Source organism: Semicossyphus pulcher, unplaced genomic scaffold, assembly GCF_022749685.1.
Source record: "Semicossyphus pulcher isolate SPU_LCO1_2020_fin unplaced genomic scaffold, fSemPul1.0.p SCAF_15, whole genome shotgun sequence".
NCBI classification, from domain to species: Eukaryota; Metazoa; Chordata; class Actinopteri; order Labriformes; family Labridae; genus Semicossyphus; species Semicossyphus pulcher.
This window is the reverse complement of record NW_027211659.1, coordinates 12,992,482-13,012,741: the sequence shown is the minus strand read 5'-3', so window position 1 is coordinate 13,012,741 and position 20,260 is coordinate 12,992,482. Positions and strand designations below refer to the sequence as shown.

At 41.1% G+C, this 20,260-nt stretch overlaps 2 protein-coding genes across 3 annotated transcripts; one reads left to right on the top strand and one right to left on the bottom strand.

Moving 5' to 3' along the window:
- The first annotated feature begins 1,014 nt into the window (after positions 1-1,014).
- dlx1a (distal-less homeobox 1a) lies at positions 1,015-5,400 on the top strand. Of its 2 annotated transcripts, XM_069662897.1 has the most exons (5): positions 1,015-1,214; positions 1,731-1,828; positions 2,262-2,854; positions 3,147-3,346; positions 3,756-5,400. In XM_069662897.1, the coding sequence occupies exons 3-5, from the start codon at positions 2,545-2,547 to the stop codon at positions 4,005-4,007; spliced, it is 762 nt and encodes a 253-aa protein (XP_069518998.1). In that variant the 5' UTR covers positions 1,015-1,214; positions 1,731-1,828; positions 2,262-2,544; the 3' UTR covers positions 4,008-5,400. The 2 variants fall into 2 exon arrangements, with proteins under 2 accessions (XP_069518998.1, XP_069518999.1); XM_069662898.1 differs by lacking the exons at positions 1,015-1,214; positions 1,731-1,828 and having other exon boundaries at positions 2,235-2,854.
- Positions 5,401-9,621: 4,221 nt separating this feature from the next.
- dlx2a (distal-less homeobox 2a) lies at positions 9,622-11,854 on the bottom strand. The gene is made up of 3 exons (XM_069663076.1): positions 11,376-11,854; positions 10,802-10,986; positions 9,622-10,654 (listed from the first exon to the last, which is right to left on the bottom strand). Exons 1-3 carry the CDS (start codon positions 11,689-11,691, stop codon positions 10,328-10,330), a joined length of 828 nt encoding a protein of 275 aa, XP_069519177.1. The 5' UTR covers positions 11,692-11,854; the 3' UTR covers positions 9,622-10,327.
- Positions 11,855-20,260: the final 8,406 nt, after the last annotated feature.

Below are 20,260 nucleotides of genomic sequence, written 5' to 3'. Positions count from 1 at the left end.
CTCTCTCTCCCTCTCCCCCCCCCCCCCCCCCCTCTCTCTTTCTGTCTCTCCACCTCTGCACTCGCCCTCAGGTGAAGAGCAGCAGGTGTTAAAACACCCTCAGCCACAGAGCTACTCACTCCTAATGAGGCCTGCCTCCGCGCTCCATCCATGCATGGAGGACTTTATTTTTAGTGTTGGGCTATAGAGCCCTGCTGCTGCCAGGCTGCAGGAAGGAGGACCGCTGTGGCCTCCGCTGCCCTCCTGCAGGAGTCAAATTATAAATTAAAGTGGTAATATTATCGCACGCCTGCTCTCTATATGTCCCCGAGGATGGTTTGAGAAAACCCCACAAATAAATAGTTAATGGTTCAGCTTGTGTGCGAATCAACACTTTGTAAATGTTTGATTGTGCAAAAGGTTTTAATACAATAATTTATGCAGCGTATAAGTCTACTCAGCTCTAAATTACATTTACTTCAAAATAAAAGCCTGTAATTATTATCGCTATTATTAGGGGGACACTCGTGGTATTATTTTACATTTTTCTGCCTCTATTCTGTTAATGGTTTTGCTCACAGCCGCGTGGCAGTTTGCAGATACTATAATCGTGGGAAAATAATGACAGTTATCAGTCGCACCCACCAAGTACCCATAAAAATCTGTCCTCTGTTCTGGAAGATGATAATTATTGGTTGTACTGCCATTATCATTGTCGTTGTTGATAGAGGAAATCTTGAAGCATTTTTCGAAAGTAATTCCGGAGAAATCACTTCAAATTGGCCTATTTCAGGGGGGACAAGGGACCAGCTTTTTCGTTATAGCCTAATATTTCACAGAAATCTTTAAATCCAGGCATCCGCAGCCGCCTGGCACACTGTGGCGCACGTGCCGTGATGTCAGCGCCTGCATTTTTGATAACACATTTTCTGCAACTTGCTAGTTCTGTTTTGAGTTCAATTATGTAATTACACTGATAATCACAGTGACGGAATTTAACTGCCTTTAATTTGTTATTCAGGTGGAGATGGAGGGACTGCGGATGGAGCAGCAGCCGGGCTGTGTTTGTGCTCTGCACAGACACCAGAAGAAGAGCTGCAGCCTGCAAATGAAGCCTAATAAAATGAGGACTTTATGGATACTTTCTTCTGCTTGTAAGTGCATCCTGCGGAGGCTCTCTCACCCCGGATGACGCCGATTTATCTGCTACTTTTACATCACCTGATTTTTATAAAGTAAGTGCATCTTTATTGCTTTTAGCTGCTTTTTGAAATTAATTATTTTCTTTTTTAAATGGACCTTGGTACGCTTTTACGCACAGCTGCAGCGGTGCTCGTGTTTGAGCTTTGAAAGAAATATCTCCTGTGTTTAGTCAGTCGTCAGTTCAATTAAATCAAATGTCCGTGGATAATTGTTCTTGTTGGGCTGTGGGAGGCTGGCCGCACCCCCCAGCCTCACTTTAGAGTCCTGCTAATCAAAGGTGCCAGTGTTTAACACAACTGTGACCATTAATTGATTTGGAAATAGGGTGCGTAAAGTCGTTTGGAAAGCATTTAAATGTTGTAAGAAAACAGGCCTGCGTGCATTCAGGGCTGTGTTATTAAACAGCTAGGTGGGGAAACATATTATATTTTCCAAGTCCTGTTTTTGTATTGTATTTTTTTAATTAGTAAAGAAATGACAATACAGCTATCTTTGATTAAATTAAAACGGATAATTTTCTATTTGGTGACGCTCTCGTGTGTTTTCAGGTGTTATAAAACATCGAAACCTGAGCCAACAAACCTCATTTGACATCAGAGCAGAACTGTTTTACTGCTGCCAGGTGTAACTGAGACCTCAAGCCACTGTAAGTGTTAAATACATGACTAATTACAGACCTACTTATGAAAATTGAACACTAGTGTTATGCTAATGCACCTTCCTGCAGATAGAGCTTTAATCAAACTGGCCGACAGAAAGAGCAGCTTTAACGAGGCTGGAAATATTATTTAACTTTGATACATGACGTTCAGACGCGGCACGTTCGGTTTAATCTAATAATAATATAATGGAATAATAGTTTCATTATTATAGTGTATTATAGTTAATATTATAGTTTTTGGATATTGCTGGGTCAAAAAGGAACAAAAAAAACACCATTTGGTCTCCAATAATAATATTTGGCGTTCAAATGTGGTGTTTTTAATTTATAAATTGTAAATAAAAAATATTAATAATAGTGAATCTTGACATGTCAGGAGGAAATATAGTGCTTTTGTGGGTTTCCTTGACTTTATCAGCTTCTTCGGACCCAGCCCCAACGGCGCCAATCGGCTTCCCTCTTGGAGCGAGTGGACCAATCAGCGCCCGTCTTTGATGAATATTCATGAGTCCGAGATTCAAACCTTTGAGCGAGTTTGTCTTGGTCCACAGCATCATACCTAGGACTTTTCACAGGCACAAACTACATTTTCTTATGAATGGAAAGAGAAAAAATCAGTTCGGCTTAAATTGGGACCCGTCCTTCACTGAGATCATAGAAGGAAAACAACAGAAGCGAGACAAGGGGGACCGCGAGAAGAGATGACAATGACTACAATCCCAGAAAGTCTTAATAGCCCTGCCTCAGGAAAAACCGTTTTCATGGAGTTTGGACCCCCGAGTCAGCAAATGTCGCCTTCCTCCATGTCGCACGGACACTACCCCATGCACTGTTTACATTCTGCAGGTCATACCCAGCACGACAGCTACAGCCCAGCCTCGTCGTTCCCCAGATCTTTGGGTTATCCATACGTCAACTCGGTCGGCAGCCATTCCACCAGTCCATATCTCAGCACAGTACAGACCTACCAAAACAGCTCGGCGCTCTCACAGACGCGGTTAGAGGACGCAGGTAAGTGCGCTTCAGCATCTTTAAACCCTAAAAAAAAATCTACTTTCTGTGTTGGCACGGCTCTCCACTGTATACAGTCCTCGCTGCATCGAAAAGACGAGCCAGATGTTGGAATTAGGCTTGGTAATTATTTATTGCGTAACGCTATAAACAATGTATGCAATTAAGGGTAATTATACCTAAAGTACAGCCTGTAAAACTTGCGCTGGGGTATTCATAGCTGCGCAGCACTGTTGGCTACAACTGCCTCCTCATTTTTTAACCTTCTCTTTGCTCTCCTTTTCTCTCTCAGCGCCAGAAACAGAGAAAAACACAGTGGTGGAAGGCGGAGAGGTTCGGTTCAACGGGAAAGGGAAAAAGATTAGAAAACCAAGGACTATCTATTCGAGTTTACAACTTCAAGCTCTGAACAGGAGATTTCAACAGACGCAATATTTGGCGTTACCGGAGAGAGCTGAGCTCGCGGCGTCGCTGGGTCTCACTCAGACACAGGCAAGTCCCAGACACAGCATCACAAATAACTTCACTGCAGCTGCGACATTTTTATACCTTTTTAAAATGTCAGTTTTTTAAAACTAAAAATGCCACTATTATTATTATTTACAAACCATATGGCACACTATTCAGCAAACACTAATCCACATTTTTACACTAAATTAAAGATATATTTTGTTTCTTTGTATTATCCTGTCATTCATGTATTATTATCAATACCATCTGGACACAGTGATGTCACAATAAAGTTAAAGAAATGAATACCTTTTTTTTTTGTTCTTGACTTTCTATGATGAAACCTGCTGCGTGCGTAAAACGTGCCAAATTATTTTAAACCTGACGTTTAACCCCCTATTTAACATCCCCTTTAATTTTCGTATTCAAATAATTTCCTTTGTCTCCCCAGGTGAAGATTTGGTTTCAAAATAAACGCTCTAAATTCAAGAAACTGATGAAGCAAGGCGGGGGCACTATTGACACCAACGCTTTGGCCACCGGCCGCGGACTGTCGAGCGGTTCTCCCTCGGTGGCACCTGTCTGGAGCTCACCGACCACCGTGAAGACTTCAGTGGGGACAACCGGATCTTACATTCCCAGCTACACCTCGTGGTATCCCACCACACACCAAGAGTCTATGCAACAGTCACAGCTCATGTGAACAGAGACCTCAGCCCTCCACTCTGCCGTGGCTCGTGGATCAGGATGTTGAAGGGGCCTGCAGACGCTCCGCGCGGCCCAGCACTGATAATACACAACAACAACAACAACAACCCCGGAGTCTGCTGCCGCGTGCAGCCAGCTGACACAGTGGCCTCCTCATACCGGAAGGAGGGAAGATGAAGAAGAAGAAGAAGAAGAAGGAATTGAAAGACTGAAAGGGCGCGCAATGCGCCCAAGGGCAACAAGTCCCTGACAGTGAGCGGAAGTCGGAGACAAATGGATCCTTTTTTTGGCTGCTGTTTATCACTGTTGTGTCCGTTTCTATTTTTTTTTAATCATATCTGTGTGATCTGTTCTGTTTAGAAGAAAACACGTGTTTGTTTACACCAGATGTCGGGCCCAAAGGTGATGATGACCTAAAATCAATCTGCATTCATTAAGAGTTAAAGGTTGATTAGGCCACAGAGGTGTTTCTTTAACCAAATAATGAGAATGAATAAATTCCACCAGTAACATCCGGCCCATTCTATGCTTACAGCACATCCAACCACACAGCATATTGTGCAAAAAAGCCTCAAATTGCTACTTTGTTGTTTCTATGTGTTTGTTATTTAAGTTAAATTATTCGGACGAGTTGTTCTGTTGAGGTCTGCCTGTGTTCATTTTGTGCGTATTTGAAACAACAACACTGTGTTGTTACTGCTGCACTAACGCAAGCAAAGCTTTTCTATGCCGTGCCCCCATGTTATGTGAAAAATGTTAAAGGCCTGACAATTCTGCTGCTTAAAAAAAAAAGAGAAACATGAGGGTGAGCAGCTGACTTGTCACTGTATTTTGTACATAATTTCCGGATTTGTTTTCGTGCTGTACTGGATACGCTGTGAAACAGGGTTTTAGGCTTTCTGTATTCGTCGAGATGTGTTTAGTCAACATAGAAAATATTTAGTTTTGTATTGATCACTTTAATTTATTGATCTGTTTCTGAAAGTTTATGTACAGAATGTGCAAAGTTTCAAAAGCAGTAAAATAATGATTTAAATTATGTCAAGAAAGGTGTCTGATTGAAATCCACCACCATCCATCCATCCATCCATCCTCCTTCATCCACCCTCCTCCTCGCGCGTAAAGAGAAAGGCGTCAGCGTGGTGCAGCTTTAATGGGAGCTGACACAAAGCAGTATCATGTCGGTTATTGTAGCAGACACCATGTGAGCGCGAGCTGCAAGAGGATTCACGGTCGCGTTCGGTCCACACGGGTTTGTGCTGCTGCTGATCAATGGGTGCAGATGTTTGCAAACCTCTGGAGGGACCTCGTAAATTAGAAATCTGGTTTGTGTAAATGCATCTGCGCGTAAATATCTTCACGTGTGGCTCAGCTACGCTTACAATTTGAATGGAAACACAAATAAAAAGCACTGAATCTTTGATCCACCATTTATGTTATTGTGATTAACCGGCGGGAGACCCGGATTCATTTAACAACATCGCTTATTCCTTTTCAGCGTTTCTTAAAGATAATCTTTTTTCCATTTGTCTTCCCACAATCCCCATTTTTCCCGCCGTGAATGGGAGAGATCAGTTGTGTGTGTTAAGTGAATAATTGCGCACGAGGCAGGTGCTGCAGAGAAGACTGGATGAGCACTTGAAGCGGATCAGTGAAAGTGAAAAGTTCAAAGGTTTTCTTGTTTGAGCTTCACACTTTATTCATTCGCTCCATAGTTACGCAACAGAGCGGTCAGACTTTAGGGTTGATCCTAAATGTGTCCAAACGCTTCAGCTGGGTTATATATATATTCTAAAAATATCTGTTTATATCTTATTCTATTTTTTTTTTATATAAATAGGTAAGTAGTTTAAATAAATGTGACTGAAATGTGTCTTTGAGGCAGGTGGAAATGTCCGTTTAAAAGCTGTTAACACGCGACTGGTTAAACAAAACATAGCAGAGTAATGATGATAAAACTACAGCACAAAAAAGGGGGAAATGTCTACAAAAGCATCACAAACAAAATAATGTTCATATGTGCACGCGCGTGACCCTGATTATAACAAAGAATGAATCAAATAAATAAATGAATTGTAAATGCGCGACTTTTAGCCAACTCGCTCCCCTGCAGCTGCTGAATATAAATTAAATGTTTTGCAATTGTAATAAAAAAACAGGCCAACATTATTCCAGAACAACAAAATGCACCTCATTCATTTAGTTGTTTTTCACTTGTTTCATGATGAAAACAACATACTGCTTTATTATTCTTATTACTTACGTATAACTGACGCACTTGTTCTTATTACCTACACTTTAAAGCAGCTTCATACAGAAATAATGTCTGTCCATAGTTCACGTTGTGTGATCTTTGTATAACATCCTCATCAACAACCTCCAGCCTCCATTGTTGTTTAAATACAAAACTCCCATCAGCCCTTTGTGAACAACACGTAAAGGCCTGCATGTATATTTCGATAGCATTAAGAAGTAATATGAATTGTGCTGCTGCTGAGGCAAACACGAGTCTGCCTACCTAAGGCTTAGAAAGGCGCAGCTGCACATCCAAGAGGGTCAGTGTTATTTCGCTGTATTCTCCCCTTGATTATACGAGCTGAGCCCATCAAACCCAGCATAATTACAGTAATTTCGCCCTTATTTATTCTAATGCAGTTTCCTATCTCTGAGGTAATTATGAGCCTTTTTTTTCGCACGGAGGATCTTTCTGCCTTGACAAAGGAGATAGTGCTCTGAAAGAAATTTGCTGCAGCAATAGAGAGAAGGGGGGAAAAAAATAAGCGAAATAGGTGAGCTGCCATTTCGTCACTGTTCCCTTAGACTTAGACTTATGTATAAGGCTGGCAAATTGCTTGCAGGTGTACGCCACATCACGGAGCTCTGTCAATGCGAGGAAGAGGCTTCAAAATTAGCAAAGCACAATAAGAGTAATGAGAGCAGAGGATGAATTCAAAGAACATTTTGTGTGTCTCATCTTCCTTATATTTCCTGCCGGTGTGCGCAGCTTTCTCAGATATATATTCCCCCACAAAAGCCGAACATTAAATAAACTGGAGGCTTATTTTGAAGCAAAGTTATAAGGTAAAATATCCTTAGATTTTACTCCCAATGAAGCTGCCTTTGAAATAGTTTTATGTCACCAAAGAATCAGCAACATTTACCGATTTCTGAAGAAAAAAGTTAAATAAAAATGGATAAATGACGCCTTTTAAAGAGAGACACAACCCTGTTTCCGGTTTTTGATCATCTTAAATGCAACCCTCGCGCTACTTTTAATGCATATGTAGGAAATAAAAGTGTAATACCCACCTTCAAAAGCCTGGAATTGAAGAGGCAAAGCTCCCTCTCAGATAGTCAGGAAAGCAGCATGTTGTCAGATGAGCAGCAGCATCCTGCAGCACAGACACAAACCGAGCGCTTAAATCCCACAAAACGTGTCCCATGTGTTGGTCTCAGCTTTAGCAGCAGCAGAGTTCAGAAAATGACTGAAAATGTCTGCTTTATTTCCCCTCTTTATAGCTGATAGGGGAAAAAAATGTAGATTATTAGCATAAATGTTTACTCCTCATTACGCTGATGACATTGTGCACTCGAGATCTTGGTAATCTTTGGGGGGAAATTATGAGTAATTTTTTAAAATTTAAAGCAGCAGTTACCATGCAATTCAGGCTAATTCTGCGTAGGCTCCACACGGATATAATTATCGTTGAGTCAAGATGTTAGGCTAAAAACTATGCATTGATATTCCCATTTATTATGTACATACGACTTTGACAATGTTGATGCTTGAAATAGCGGGAAATTGTCTTCTGTAAAAAATAACACCCCATATTAGGACATCTAAAATTGCGAAGAATTATATAGTAATTGCAGGCTTTCAGATTTGAAAGCCAGAATGCTCAAACCGAAGCAAATGTGGATGAAATTACAGATCAGGGTATAAATTAGGATAGGGGGTATGGCATTTACAAGTTGCCTAGAAAAATGCTAAAGTATAAACCGCAGCAGTGGAGGAAGTCACGTGTTGCAACAAAAAAAACAGCCTTATTTTTTTAAGGAGGAAATCAATAAATATAATAAAATAGTTATTGAAGTATTGTTCGACAAGCTGTGTTGATTACTTCACATAAGGACACATTCAAATAAATAGGAGAAAACAAGCTAATATTGTGGCATTTCAGCCCTTTGTGCACGCGTGCCATGATGCATTCACTTACACTTCCTGCACAATAACAATATTAAATCTACAATGGTCCACATGAATGTATATGGGCCTGCATAGGTGCTTGCATAGGTGTAATTCTGTTGCATGTCTGAGATCTGATCCTGTCAGCTCCAGGGAGGAGGCTCCATCATGGAGATATAGCAACCGCTGACAAGCTACAGTCCTTATTATGTACAAGGAAACGATCCCACTTTATGGCTCGTGGTCGTTTGAAGGGAAGCGTGTGGGACAGACAGTGATAATCATGACTGTGTACTAATAATAAGCCCCCCACTCTGTCTATTACTATTGGAGTCAAAATAATAAATAAAGAATAGCTAAATTAAACTCAGTTAAAATAATTTTGGCTGCAATAAATAACACATTTTATAAATAATTTTTCGACGTGTGCCTGTGTCGTCCATGTAGCCTAGAGGCCACACACAAGCCATATAACTAATGTAGGTCAGTCTGCTCGTCTTCAGAGATCAGAGACTCTGCTTGTAAGACGTGAGAAATGTTTCCATGATGTTGTAGCTTCAGGCTGTCTTGGAACTTGTTACTCTCTGTTTCTCTTGAAAGACCGACTTCATAAAATGTCTGGAAAGCGGCCCTCTGACTCCACAGAGTCTGAGGAGCTTGTGCTCACTCTCAGCCATGGCGAGGCGTGTTGTTGTGTTGCCTCACCCTCCGCTGAGACTGCCTGCCTGCGCCCCGGGCTGCTACCTCTGCCTGCCTGAATAAGCCCCGGTTCGGCTAATCATCTGACGGAGCCGAGTAAAATAAAGTTAACTCAAGACAGCTGAGGAATTATCTTACGCTTGTGATACAACCTTAATGGCTTTGTTATAACATGAACCATGTTGCTTTTAATCATTGTACCGTTGGCTAGCGTTAAAAGTTAACGTCCGCCTAGCTTAAAAACCAACCGTCATTGCTAGTTCTCAGTGGAGCTAACATGGTTGCCAAGCAACCTATATGTTAGCGTAATAAGCTAGGCTATTAATATAGTTAGCTACAGGTTTGCGTTTACACAGTCCTATTAAACGAGTTACAGCCTGTTACAACCAAAATACAGGTTAAAAAATAGTTCAATTAAATAATGTTTGCTGCAGTATTTCAATAATAATTTATGGTGGCGTTTCCCCTAACATGATAATTTTTTTTTAAATTTATTAAGCTATCTTGACGTCCTGTAATGTTATTTTCTCTGAAATAAAGCAATTCATGTCACTGTCATTAAGCACCCCCCAAACATTATCTATATGTTTTAAAACATATATATATATATGCAGGCATATTTGTATTAGCCTATTAAAACGAGTAAGACACCACACATTTCCCCCAGTCCTTCATTAATGCATGTGCACAGAAAACACTTTTGGAAAGAAGAAAAAAGAATGCATTATGCACAGAAAACATCTTTATTTAAATAACGTCTGGCCATATATGGAACACTGCTAAAATAAATAAGACAAAAAAATACAATTAAATGTGATACAAGTAAATCAGAGGGTGACACAATCAGTAGCTCACGGTGGTTTATAATGGATTTGCACCATTAGCCTATAAAGTAAGAGTCAAAGCGAAATGGGCTATCAAAAAAGCTGTGGTAAAATATTTACAAATCAGACACTTACCCCCCAGTTTATTCAACTCAACAAATGACATGGAATGGAAAAAGGTAAGCTTTTTTTATCGCACAACAAAATGAGGTCATATTGAAAAAGGCACGATACAGTTAACTTGTGCTACATTTCTGACAGGTTGTCCTGCGATGAATGTTTGATTCGCAGGAATGGTAAAAAGTGACGTCCGCGTAAAAGCAGGCTTGCGCCCAGGCTGTGATTGCTTTGGGTAATAGTGGTTCATTCATCCCCCGACATGAACAAAATAAATAAATACAAAAATAACTGTAAAAATCTGTACTATTTACCAGCGCAAAAACTGGCAAGGTCCATGAACCTGTCTGGCTCCATTAACTTCTCAGATGCTTGCGCGTAAAGTTCGCATGGCGCACACACGAGGTCTGCAAAATAAACGTATTGGCATATCTCTTTTTCTTTCACCAGTATGTCCGATTTTAACCCGATGTGTTTTCTTTTTTTGTTTCAGAATATTGTCCCAGCGCTTATGGCGGCGTTGTGGTGGTGCTGGACCAGAGGAGGCTGCAGATGCGTCGTAGAGTTCGTGGTTGAGTACCAGGAGTAGTTTGCCAAAAACGATGAAGGCGCAGTCGTGTTGGGAGGGCTGCAGCTCTGAGGTAAACTGGAGTTGACACTGTTCATTCTTTGAGTCTGTGGAAAGTCCCAGGCAGTAGTTGGCGGAGACGTGCAGGGGGGAGATTCACTGGAGGCAACATGTTGCTCTGGGGGGATTTCTCCACTTTTCCACAACTTCTTGAACTTAGAGCGGCGGTTTTGGAACCAGATTTTGACCTGACAAAGAAACGGATACAAGCATAAAATTGATTAACCAAAATTCTGCGGCTGCAAATCCGCTTCTGACAGTTTTAATCTTCTTTTCATTTTAGACACGAAGCTGATATTTGACAGAGTATAAACCAATGTCTTAGATGTACGCACCTGTGTTTGCGTAAGGCCCAGCGAGGCTGCCAGCTCGGCCCGTTCTGGTAGAGCCAAATACTGCGTCTTTTGAAACCTCCGCTGAAGTGCAGCCAGTTGGAAGCTGGAATAAATGGTTCGAGGTTTCCTGACCTTCTTTGGTTTTCCATTAACCATCCGGATTTCTGGCTCGCTCTCTTCTTTCTCTGCAGGAACATTCATATGCAATTCATGTTATGCAGGAAGGGTATTGCAATATTTTTAAGTTGCATTGAATATGCGTTTTGTGTTATGTGTAATAATTCATTAGAAATAACCAGATTACTAAAATATGTTGCAGGGGAATAATTCAAAAATTACAACAGTGTTAACCACATGAATGCAACATTTACTGTCAATGTTCTGAGGGCATCTATGCAGGACACGTGTGTGTAATCATTTCTTGCCACATAATTATCTTGTCAATTATTTATTAGGCATTTTTCAAAATGTTCCTCCTACATTTCTTGCCATAAGCAAGTTACAAACTTTGTTCTCAAACAAAAATTTAAATGTAAAAAACAATAAATAAAAAAGAAAATAGCAGCTTCCTTACCTGTATCGGCCGGAGTAGGAGAGGAGTTGGAGCCGTAGGAGCTGTATGCACCATAAGACGAGTTGAAACCCAGGTCGTAAGACTTTGCGTTGTATGGCACAGTGCTCGTGGCGCTGCCGTGGTACTGGTAGCCGAGCTGGCCAAAAGGAGACCCTGCGCAATGGCCAGGCTGTTGGCCGTTGTAGTAGCTGCTGTCCGTCGCTGTGGACACTGGCAGAGTCGGGGACTCCTGCGACTTGTGCAAGCTGTGGTAATTGCTTGAGGTAATCTGGTTGGAATGCATATCTGTATTTAAGTTCTCAAAAACCCCAGTCATCCTCGAGTTGGAGCGGAGGAGTCTCGTAACCTATGCGCAAAAAATGGCAAAATTGCGAAACTACAAACTGCAAAAACGACTCAAATCTTGGACTGATGACCCCTTTTCGTGAATCGAAACGCATCCCCGAGTACACTGAGGCAAAATGAGCGGAAGGTGTGTCCCCCTCACAGTGGCCTGTGATTATCTGCTACGGTCGGTGGTGGGAGCGCATTTATGAGAGAGTGAGAGGGAGAGCTACTGTGTCTGAGGCAACCAATGAGTAAGGGCTGCACGACTGACTACTCCCCACCGCGTCCACCCTCCATTATTTGTTCAGGTCTGTCTGACTCGGTTGTCTGCGAAGAGTTTGCCATCAAAGCATCTCAAAAGAATCAGATATAAGGTGCTGTAACCAAACATGCAGGCCCAGCAGGTCTGCGCTTCATCTTATAACACAAATGGATTAATATCGCCATACATGGACGATTAAATGTGACTCTAATACATGGGTAATATGTACCATAAACTAGAAAAAAGGCACCACAAATTTGACCACAAATTAGTCTACATTAGCTCTGCGGTTAGCCCTCTTCATTTGGATTTTACGCGTGTCAGTATAACAGATTTATAACAGCACATTGTGCTATAGTTTTAGTGGAACCACAGGCCTCTTTGGTGTGCTTATTGATTATACTTAGGTCTGAAAATCAACACAGAGAAAGTGACGGGCACACATGGTCGGTCAATGAGGGTTTTAATCGTGTTAATACAAAATAAATGCCTGTGAAGATGCTGAAGGTGGTGGATGACTCCAGGAAATAACTACAGCGCCCCCAGGGGTTAGAAAGTCGGTCGTGCAGCCCTTTTCTTCAGCAGTCCCTTTTGTCTACATTTCATAAAGATGAACCACCATAAACGCAAACTCCGTTCAAAACTACGTGAATCGGCTCATGGAGTCCAGAGTGTTGTTTGCTGACCGCTATGATGCGTTCAGTTCTTCTCTTAGAACAGGAGTTCATGTGGTGACAGAGTTGTTGAGGCGTCTGTGTTGATCGCCACAAGATGGCAGCATAGTTCCTTTTTTAATACAGGTAGGAAACACTTTTCTGGGCGAGGGTTTTCTGATTGATGGATTAAATCTTTAGAGAGTACTCCAGACAATGTCATGGATATACATAGTATGATTAAAACAACACTTTTACAATGTAAGTGTAGGTGTAACACTAGTTTTTAGCAAGCAGTCTGTTAAGAGAAAATGCTGAACTCTGTTAACTTCTACTTTTAAATTTGTTGGTGTGTCGTCCCCACAGAAAACATTCTACAGACAAAAACACAAAGCAATATATCCTGACTTCGAGTCCTTAGGATGGCTCAAGCTTTACAATGCTACTACAACGACTACAACTCCCATAATGCAATTTGAGTCTTTGACCCTCCTTGCTTGTAATCACCCAAATCTGTCAAACCGGATGATGTCACACGTTTTCCCAGGCTTCAGAAAGTTCATAATCACGTTCGCCCATGTTGTCATTTTCCCTCATTCTGCCCATTTGTCAGCGAGGGCACGATGAGTTTTTCCTGACCGAGCTGCAGCAGGATCACCAGATCCAGAGCAGGGAGACTTCTATCTGCCCATTGTTCTCCTGAAAGGCACCGATCCTCTTCCCACCATGGGTCAGTGCGGCTGCATGTCACTGCTCATTAGTGGAGCACAGTCAGCTGCGTCAGAGACGGAAAAAATGTCCAGTCATAGCCACATGGAAGCTGCAGAAGACTCTCTGATTAATCATTCTCATATCTAACAATGGGGGTCATGTGAGAAATTATCTCTATTCAGGATTCCTTTCAACAGCGTCTGTGGCGATGAGGTCGTCTGATGGCCTGTGAATTTTGAAAGTGTAAAAGTATCTACAGTTTTCTATGTAAAAAAGTCTGATTATTTAGCTTCATTTATCTCCATGGAACACGTCTCATTTCTTAAATATAATTATACATAAGTTAAACCAAATGCAGTAACTGTGATCCTGTGTGTTTTCTTCAGAGATATGCGGAGGAAAATATTCACATACTTCACCAGGAAAATGAAAACAGCTTCAAAGCTGATAAAAACAGAAGGAGGTTCCTCTGGAGAATGCACAAGTCATCAGGTTTTTCAGGGAGGATTTCACAACGTAGTTCCACAATCTCAGAGTCAGCATCAGCATGTGCCAACAGCACAGAGTGTGTTTATTAGCGACAGGGCAACACAGTTCTTTTTATACCTTTCCTTCTGTCTTTGTAAAATAGATGATCTTGATTGTCATGCCCGGTTGGTTGGTTATAGTGTTGATGATTTCCCCTCTGCAGCTCAGCAGCTGGTATAGTGGATCTTCCCAGTGTGCGATGGCATGAAAATGATGCCAAATGACAGGACACAGATGTACGCGCATTATGTCATGCATTCCAGATTTACATTTAAACAGGAGCTTCTCCAGACTTGGTCTTTGGCACACCAGTCAGACACTACCATACAGACACTATACATATTTGTTGATGTATTTAGCATCTCTTCTTTCAGTCCCTAACCCATCGTTGGACTACGGCCTGCACATTACTTCAGTGTCCGTTCCCATTATAAAGGTTGTGAAGAGAAATAAAACAACAGCAGTGTTGGCTGATATTGACATTTTGTCTGAAGGAATCAAAGTGCACAAAACAGGAAGTCATTTTGAAACATAACAACCCTGACATTCTGAGGAGGTATTGATCTTGAGCATCTGTTATCTTGTTATTTGCGTGTTGCAGATGCTCAAAAGGCAAACACAAGCTGAGATCTATTCAATGACACACACGCTGCACACTATACGTTTACAGGAAGAGAGAGCTCACTACAGAAGTAGCAGCAATTCAGTATTATAAACTTGTTTCTGTAGATACAAACTGTCTACTTATTTGGGGAAAGACTGGAAAGTCTGTTCTGCATTATCCATTAAGTGCAAACAGTGATAATGATGTTTTAATGGTCTTTGCAGGGAAGTTGACAGATGCTGACAGGAAGTTGACAGTGCTTACCACACTAGAGAGAAAGGTTACAGTTCACACTTCTTCACATCCCGCAGAGGTTCACCACAAAGTTTGCTCTGCAACTTTTGGTTTGCTCTTTCTTTCTTTGGTAAGGCGGCCTTCCTTACGTGTGACCAGATGTAAAAATGTCACTGTTCTCGATTAGAGCATAAAGCATTCTCAAAATGTTGCTCATATTCTACTTAGAGTGTGGTAACCGATATTTGACTGGGGATAAGATTTCTTACTTTGTAAGAGGGAGTAAAAAGAGGTTTACATCGCCATACCTTATAACCATATAAAGTGTGCTAAATGTGTGATCGAGTGTATTTTCCCAATATTACAGTGTACTTACAGTATGTAAGTATTATTAAGTTTGATAACATTAGAATTATTATTGAAATTATTTGCTTCTTTATTAATGCTTTTGTTTTCAAAGTACCAGGTAGTTTTGCAACCGGGTGAGGTATAAATATGGGTAGGATAGGATAGGATAGGCGGGCACCAGGAAGGTCAACAGTTTCTTTTTACCAGGATAAGGAAAGAGGAAGGCGCCACCGCTCTTTAGTTTTAGTTTTAAGTATTGATTTGACATTTTTGATCCTGTGTAAGATCCACTTCCCATGTGCCCCAGTGGCCGGTTTGATTTTGAGCTTTTCCACTACAGTCCCTTTTTGATAAAGCTCCTGTGAGGAGTTTTTTTGCTGCTTATGCACGCTGCCTCTGTTGACATTTTCCAGGGCAAAAAATGTAAAGTAAGTGATGCAGAAGAAAGCAGCAGATTTTTCGTGAAAATGTACAAAAAAAAATCAGCAAAGAGATAAGAGTCACGGCTTAGTCCACAGGGGGCGCCAAAATCAACCCAAACTGTTCCTCACAGGAGCTTTAAACAAATTTACGATTATATGTCCTATATGATGTAAAGTTTAATTTTAAGGACCCCTTTTAAAAGAACATTTGAATTAGTATGACATTACCATTCATACTTCTTTATATACATATACATACTGTAATATACCATACTGTATTTAATTGCCACTTTTATATTGCACCTTATATAGTACTGTATCTTATACCTTGTAGCTCACATCATACTGGATTATCTCTCACTGCTAAAATGTTGCTACTGTTATCCATGCATGTCACTTTATCCCATAACTGATCATCACTTTACCTTGTCACTTACTCCTACTTGTATATACCTCTTATTTAATTGCCGGCTATTGATTTGATCTATTCGTATTTTCATAATGTATACTTACTATTTGCCCTTGTGCTGCTGCAACACTCGATTTCCTCACTGGGGATCAATAAGTGATGATCTTATCTTGTCTGTCTTAATTACAGTTTTAAACAACAATCTCAATATCCAAAGAACAGGCTAATAGGTAAAAATTCAACACAATACATATATAGTAAAAAAGATAATATGTCTTGCGTTACTTGGACGTCGATATGGTAAATGGATGTGAGATGTTTTCCATGATGTACAGTGCTCTGGGCCCACAGAGGCAGTAATGGCCCTGTTGTGTTTAATGCAGGCGGGTTTCTAGCTCAGCAGAGTGATTTGGCTGTTGGTGGATTCTCTCCGCCGATCCCCTGCTGGGTCTATTGGAGCATTCATCACCTTGGCAACTCACCCTTTTAGTCAAATCACATTACTGCAAGTTTTTCAGCCTGGCTTAAAAGTTTAAAATCCTCCATGAAATGCTTTCAAACAACCCCCAGTAAGTGTGTGTGTGGGGGGGGTTATCCATTGTTTTACAAAGTGTTTTTGAGCATTACCCTGAGACTGAGAGTCAGCAAATACCTCTGCAGTGTCCGTATACGTTCACCTCATGCGCAAGCGTGGAAATGATGCACCGAGTGTTCCTTGACCTCTCCGTCTTAAAGGTTGCGTCTGTGCTGCACAGCTCCGGACGCGAGAGGAGCTGAGGTTGGAAGCCCTCAGCGTGGTGTTCATGATGGAGCATGTGTTTCCTTAGAATTAGTCATGGAGGCTTTTCCCCCCTGAAGAGAAGTTATTTTTAACAACAAAGGCTTAATGACGAGCGCAGGCAGACAATAACAATTGGAAGGAAGTGTTCAGTTTGAGCCCATAACAGATGTAAGGTTAATGTTTGATGTCAAACCGAACAATTTGCATTAAAGACTACAGCAATGTTAGATGTTGCTACTTTCCTACTAGAAAGTCTATTTAGTATTATAATTTTTAATGTTCTTATAAAAATGTTGTATAAAAACCAATTTGAATGCCTTATTTTAGATTTGAGTGATATTTAAGAGGTTGAAAATGTCTAAAACCCCTTTGGCTTAAATTTAAAATATTTATTTTCACAAAAAAGGAAATTCCCAAGTAAAATACATTCCCTGCCTCCTATAAAGTATAACTGATCTGACATCATGTTATACATCCTTAAGGGAATTCTTTTACACCAAAGCAAAAAATGGTGTTCCACTTCGCAGGCATAACAAAGGAATCCCCAGAATTCCCTGTGTCATCTGCACGGCCCGCTTGAGAAAGAATTCAGAGAGGTCTGCGGGGTCCTGCTCCCTCCATTGTTGATTCAGCAGCACACCCCCCACCCAGGATCCATAAATGGAGGCAGTCCTTTGTGCAGGCAGATTTACTGTGGATGGTCTCCCTACAAAGGACTACGCCACTGTCACAACAGCACCAGGATCAGCTGCTCCCACTTTCGCACAGTATGATTTAATGCCGTGGTGCTTCACACAGCCGCTGATGCAGACACAACTTCTGTAGTCACTCTGCATTCATGTATCCCGACTGAAAAACAATGAGAAGTCTGTCTTCACTACATCTGGATACAGTCACCACTAATAAGATAATTTGTGCTTTTGTGAACTACTGGCGACAACTAAATGTGTGCATCATTTAAGTCCAAGACAAATTTCTCTACGGGGTCATTAATGTGTATAGTCTCGCATCAGATTGCATCGTGTTGTGTTGTAGCGTATCGTATCATAAAGTAATGTATCATATCGTGTTGTGTCCTATCATATCCTAGCGTATTGGATTGCATTGTACTGTAACGTACTGTATGATATCATATCGTATTCTCACTTAAACGCATCATATTGTGTCCCAACCTATCCTATCATGTCATCATATCATTAGGTAACGTATCACAACATAACATATATCATATCATATTGTACTGTATTGTACCGTATCGTATTGTACCGAATTGGACCGTATTGTATCGTATCGTATCATATGGCATCGTATCATACTGTAGCGTATCGTACCGTATCGTATTGTATTGTATCGTATTGTATTGTATCGTATGGTATCGCACCGCACCGCACCGTATCGTATCGTATCATATCGTAGCGTATTGTACCGTACTGTACCATACCGTATCGTAGCGTAGCGTAACGTAGCGTAGCGTAGCGTATTGTATCGCACCACACCGCACCGCACCGTGTCGTATCATATCGTAGCGTATTGTACCGTACTGTACCGTACCGTAGCGTAGCATAGCGTATCGTATTGTATCGTATTGTATCGTATCGTATCGTATCTTACCATATCGTATTGTATCGTATCGTAACACACGTTTATGGAGGGTGGACTGAATTGTCCAGATTGATCACAGACATAAATTCCAGCATTATTCATGTTTTAGGTCTTGGAGGTCTGGGAGGGTCTTATAGAAAAGTCTCATGTCATAATCCCTATTACATGCCTCTGTGTGCTGTATTGTCTGTAAACTGTAATTTTCAGTAGGGTTGGGAAACTTCTTGGGTCAATCAGAAGTAATTAATTTAAAGCAACAACAGCCATCTGTTTTTACTTTGCATTGTCGTCATTAGAGTGGTTTCACGTCTTGGCACATCAGCCAGAAAAATGCCACAGCCAACTGTGCGTTTTGGGCATGTTTACTCGCCTCTCCCACAACTTTTGGGTTTGGTTTCCTCAGCTTCTGTTACGTTGACTTCATTGCTGTGAAACCTAAGGCACTGCTCCTTCTGTCTCACTCTGGTTTTAGTTTCAGAGCTTCGAAAAAGTAATCAATTCAACATGAAGGTGGAAAATCACTGAAATGCAGCAATTAATGCTGGCGCTAAGCTCGGCATCTGTACCAAGGATGCTGTAGTAGTGAGGATTGCAAACACAGGGTTGCTTAAATCAGCATGAAATGTCATCAGTTTTACATGCCTCTGTGTGCTGTATGAGTGTCATTATAAATAAGATTAGGCCAGAATGAAAGAATTACTGAAGTCCCTCATTTAAAGTAACAACATCCATCTGTTTGCATTGTATTGTAGTCCTCACTGTGCTTTTATGCCTTGGCAGACCACAATATTGGCCAATGCCAGCTGTGCATTTTGGGCATGCTTCCTCCACTCTCTGATAACTTTGGGGTTTGGTTTCCTCCACCAGTCTCTGTTATGTTGACTTCATTACTGTGAAATTCGAGGAGCTGGCCCTTCTGTCTCACAAGAGTTTAAGTTTCAGAGCTTTTAAAATTCAATCATTCTGCATGAAGGAGGCAACTCGATGACGACCCACAATAATTGACCCGAATATCTCAATGAAATCTGTACAAACATGTCAAATCAATGTGAAACCCGTACCTGTTAACTTCTGCCTTAACTGCGAAGTGTTGAAGAAGTGATCTGATTCTTTACCGACCAATGAAACTCAATATCTTCACAGTGATTCGAGCAGGGGGCCACACAAGACCTCTCTAAAGCCAGTGTTCATTTTGTCCGTACAACAGTGCAGCTAATCTGTGAAGAAAGGCCTCGTCACCTGCAGGGGTCCACCTGTTCGACCTGCACCATCTCTCCGGTTTCTCTATTCCCACTGACCCGAGACAATAGATGGCCGGGCAGCTTCACCTCCTCTCACAGCTCGAGTTACACAACCACCCAGGGCAAAAGTGGACATGAAAGTGCTGCTTGTGTGGAAGGGTGGAACCAGGTAAACGCAGTTACACACCTTTTTACTCACTGGGACAAACACAGACTCTACTGAGCGAATAACTTAGGCAACTGATGTTTGGATCTTTATCAAACCTAATCACTAGGAATGCAATGATGCACTTACATTAGTTTTTCTCTATAGTGTATCTCATCTCTTCCTGTGTAGAGCTCTATATCCCAATGCATGCATCATGATGTATTATATATGCCCATATAAAAGCTTTTCATTTGTTTCCAAGTTTAGGAATAAAGATACAATCAGTTTAATCAAAGTAATATTCATTCTTAAATACATTTCAGATGTTCATGTGTTCACTTCATGCCCGATCCTCCGCGTACAGTACAAAAGGTTAAAGTACACAGAAATTCCTATCAGTGTTTTGGACTTGTCTCTAATCTTTGTTCTTTTTTGTGAAGTATTGGATGATTTGATGTCTTTGGGATTGGAACAGTTGATCAAATGTAACCATCTTAAAGGTAAAAATCCATAGACTGTATATGATAAGTGGAAGAAGCAACTGTGATGTCATCCACTATTTGTGGACTGCCATTTTTAATGCCTCGAATTCAGCATTATGGCTGTTGCCATGTT